The sequence below is a fragment of the Centruroides vittatus genome, unplaced genomic scaffold, assembly GCF_030686945.1.
Source record: "Centruroides vittatus isolate TY-2023 unplaced genomic scaffold, ASM3068694v2 contig_880, whole genome shotgun sequence".
In the NCBI taxonomy this organism is placed as follows: domain Eukaryota; kingdom Metazoa; phylum Arthropoda; class Arachnida; order Scorpiones; family Buthidae; genus Centruroides; species Centruroides vittatus.
The window spans coordinates 316,288-319,487 of NW_027122572.1; the positions used below are offsets into that span (position 1 = coordinate 316,288).

At 50.1% G+C, this 3,200-nt stretch overlaps 1 protein-coding gene across 1 annotated transcript; it reads right to left on the reverse strand.

The window, feature by feature from the left end:
• Positions 1 to 780: 780 nt before the first annotated feature.
• On the reverse strand, positions 781 to 1,713 carry LOC136983286 (uncharacterized). Its single transcript, XM_067279986.1, has one exon. It carries the CDS (start codon positions 1,711 to 1,713, stop codon positions 781 to 783), a length of 933 nt encoding a protein of 310 aa, XP_067136087.1.
• Positions 1,714 to 3,200: the final 1,487 nt, after the last annotated feature.

The following is a 3,200-nucleotide window of genomic DNA, read 5'->3' on the forward strand; positions in this document are numbered from 1 at the left end:
TGGAAAATAATCTTTATTGTAAATAGGGATTAATTTATACAGGTGGTTATAATTAACCCGATCCTATTCAGAGCCCGGTGTGGCCAGTTCTAGTGGACGTAGGTACAGTACGTCAATGAAACTTGGTATATATGCTATTCACACCATGAGGAATAGATTTCTGCAAAACAAAAATTAGTTCAAATTTTCGCTACTAGGAGAAAATATGAGGCTTTACAAATAAATTCATAAGTCAGTAAAGCAGTGTTTTTCAACCTTTTTTTTATCTCGTGGCACACTTAAATCTATAATTAAATTTCCTCGGAACAAATTTTCCGGAATAAATCACTTGATTTAAACTTGTTTGTAAACATTCTATCGTCATATTATTTGCCTCAACCTAATTCTTTTTGTCCATATTTTTTGTGAATTACATAAAACAGTATTGTTCTTTAAAATAGCAGCAGGACCTCATAAAGCAAACTCTTGCCCTGCCTCGCCTATTGGCATTACAGGGTTCAAAGAGACTATGCCTTAATCATAGGCTTTGGTCTCGTACCGTAAGGTAGTCTTGGACTCTTTTAGCTGGGCCACCGGGTACTTCTTTCGGGCTCCCATCCGTTCCCTTAGGCCCAATGCTCTAACTCTGGCATAACTTTTGTGTGTATATATGCAGCTTATGCTGCATTTTAGCTTGCTCTGTCATGTATTAGCACATAGATTATAAGTCGTTAAGACGTACAGACATGAGGGGCGCTCTCCCTACGGAAGAGGCAACCCGCCCAGTGTGGTTGCTGGGCACTAGAGATCGAGTAGATCTATTACTTTAACCATCAATTCCTTTAGTCTCTTTAGGTTCCCTTTACTAGCTGCTAGCGTTGTAAGTACTTGTTCAGGGGGCTTGCTCCAGTCGACCTGGTCGGCCCCTAGGCGGAAGTCCTCAGTTAGAGGACAGTCAAGTACATAGTGTCTCGCGTCTCCGCGAGGACACCCACAGGAGCAGCTACCATCTCCTTGTCCAAATTTAGACTTGAAATGGGGAAACCTCACGTGTCCGGTCAATATTTGCGTCGTATACCAACACAAACTCACTGGAGTAAGGCCAACATCAGGCACGAAGGCATAGGTTGGCCTACCTACTGCACTCTGAGTCCAGCTCTCTTGCCAGTATGTCATCGATCGTCGCAGCAAAGTACCTTTTATGTAAGTTTCCGAGGGTTCTACCGTCCTCGTTACAAATGGGCCTCTGGCCCCCGCCTTAGCCAGATGATCGGCACGTTCGTTACCAAGGATCCCGGTGTGGCCTCGGACCCATCTCAAAGCAACGTGTCGTTCGTGCCTCGCCCTCAGTACCTTGCCTCTGATCTCCTTTACCAACGGGTCTTTGTGGTATCCATCGCTGAAAGCCTGAAGCGCGGACTGGCTATCTGAGTAAACCGTGACCGGCTCTGGACCTGGATGTAATAAGATCCACTGGGACGCCCCCACTAGGGCCACCAGTTCCGCCTGGAACACGGACGCTTCCTCGTTCAGTCTGACCGACTGACAGTGCACTTCTACTCCGTCAGAGAAGACGCAGTACGCAGCTCCTACTAAGCTACCGTCTTTCGAGCCATCGGTGTATATTTCAACGCCGATATGTGTCGGTTCACCGACATCCCAGTCAAGTCCAATCCGATAGGCCGGATGGATCTTTAGTACGTCTGTCTGACGTCTAAGTCTGACCGGGTACATCTGATCACAATGCTTTGCCTCAACGCCCTCCACAGTTGTCCTATAGAAGGCTGCCTCTTGGCTTACGACCAAGGGCAACGGGAGCAGCCCGGCCAAGACCAGAGCCGCCTCCGTTGACACAGTTCTGTATGCTCTAGTGATCCGCAGGGCGGCGGGTCTCTGAATAGTTAGTGATGTTCTGCTCTGTTTGACATTGGCGGAATCTTTCCACTATACCCCACAGGCATAGCAGATAACACGCTCTACACTCATCTTATAGATGGATCGTAGCGCTTCTCCACTTAGCCCGTAGTCCTGTCTAGCTAGTCTCGATAGTGCCGCTATCGTCTGGTTTGTTCTTTCACGAACACTTTTGAGATGTGGCGTCCAACATAGTGTCTGGTCGATGATTACACCGAGATACTTTAACTCGTTCACCCTTCTGATGGGGTTGCCCCGTATCCGGTATATCGGTCGGCGAGCCAACACACCAGTCCGGGCCACCGTCAGGGCCTCTGATTTCTCAGGGCTGAAGGATAGCTTGTGCAGCTCTCCCCAGCGAATGAGTCGTTCTATTGCTTCGTTGCCGCGGGTCTCCATCCCGCTACGACTGTAACCGGCAACTACTAGCAACAGATTGTCAGCATATGCTTGCAGCTGGACGTCGTCCGGTAGGACTAGTCGCAGCGCCGTGTCTGCTAGAACGTTCCATAAAAGGGGCCCAATACAGGACCCCTGCGGACAGCCCCTTTCCAGTATCCTCTCATACCTATTGCTCGGTGTCTCGTAAAGAACACAGCCGTTACTCAGGAAGCTCCTGGTAAGTGCAATGAGGGTGGTTGGCAGGTTCGCCTTCCGCAGCTCACCCACAATGGACGGCCACCAGACATTGTCGAATGCCCCCTCGACGTCCATCGAGACGAACGACGTGTGGAGGCCCTGCGAGCGATTCTGGTGGACCAGATTGATCGCTCGATGTAATGCACGGCAGGTCGACGTGTCCAGGCAGAATCCATATTGTTGCGGATGTAGCATCCCTCCCCGCTTAAGGTGGTAATATATTCGGTCACTGAGGATTCTGTCGAGAACCTTCCCCAGGACTGGCAACAGGCTGATCGGTCTGTAGGACCTAGGTTCGTTCTTCGGGCGCCTACTCTTATGAATGAACACAAGACACGCCCGCTTCCACTGCACTGGGAAATGACCCAGGAGTAGACACTTCTGATACAGTACACGGAGCAAACCAGGACGTTCATGTTGCAGAACTTGTACCATTTCGGCCGTGATTCCGTCATCGCCAGGCGCCTTCCTCTTCCTTAGGTTGCCGATGGTGTAGGCTACCTCAGAGTCAGTTACCAGCTCTGTCGACACGGCCTCAGGAATGGGCAACTCCGCATCACTACGAAGCCGCCTCTGTTCCTCGGTGTCCTCAGACTGCTCATCGCACGGGAAGTGCGAGCAGAGCAGTACCTTTATCGACTCCTCCTGTGTGGAGGTTAGGGTTCCAT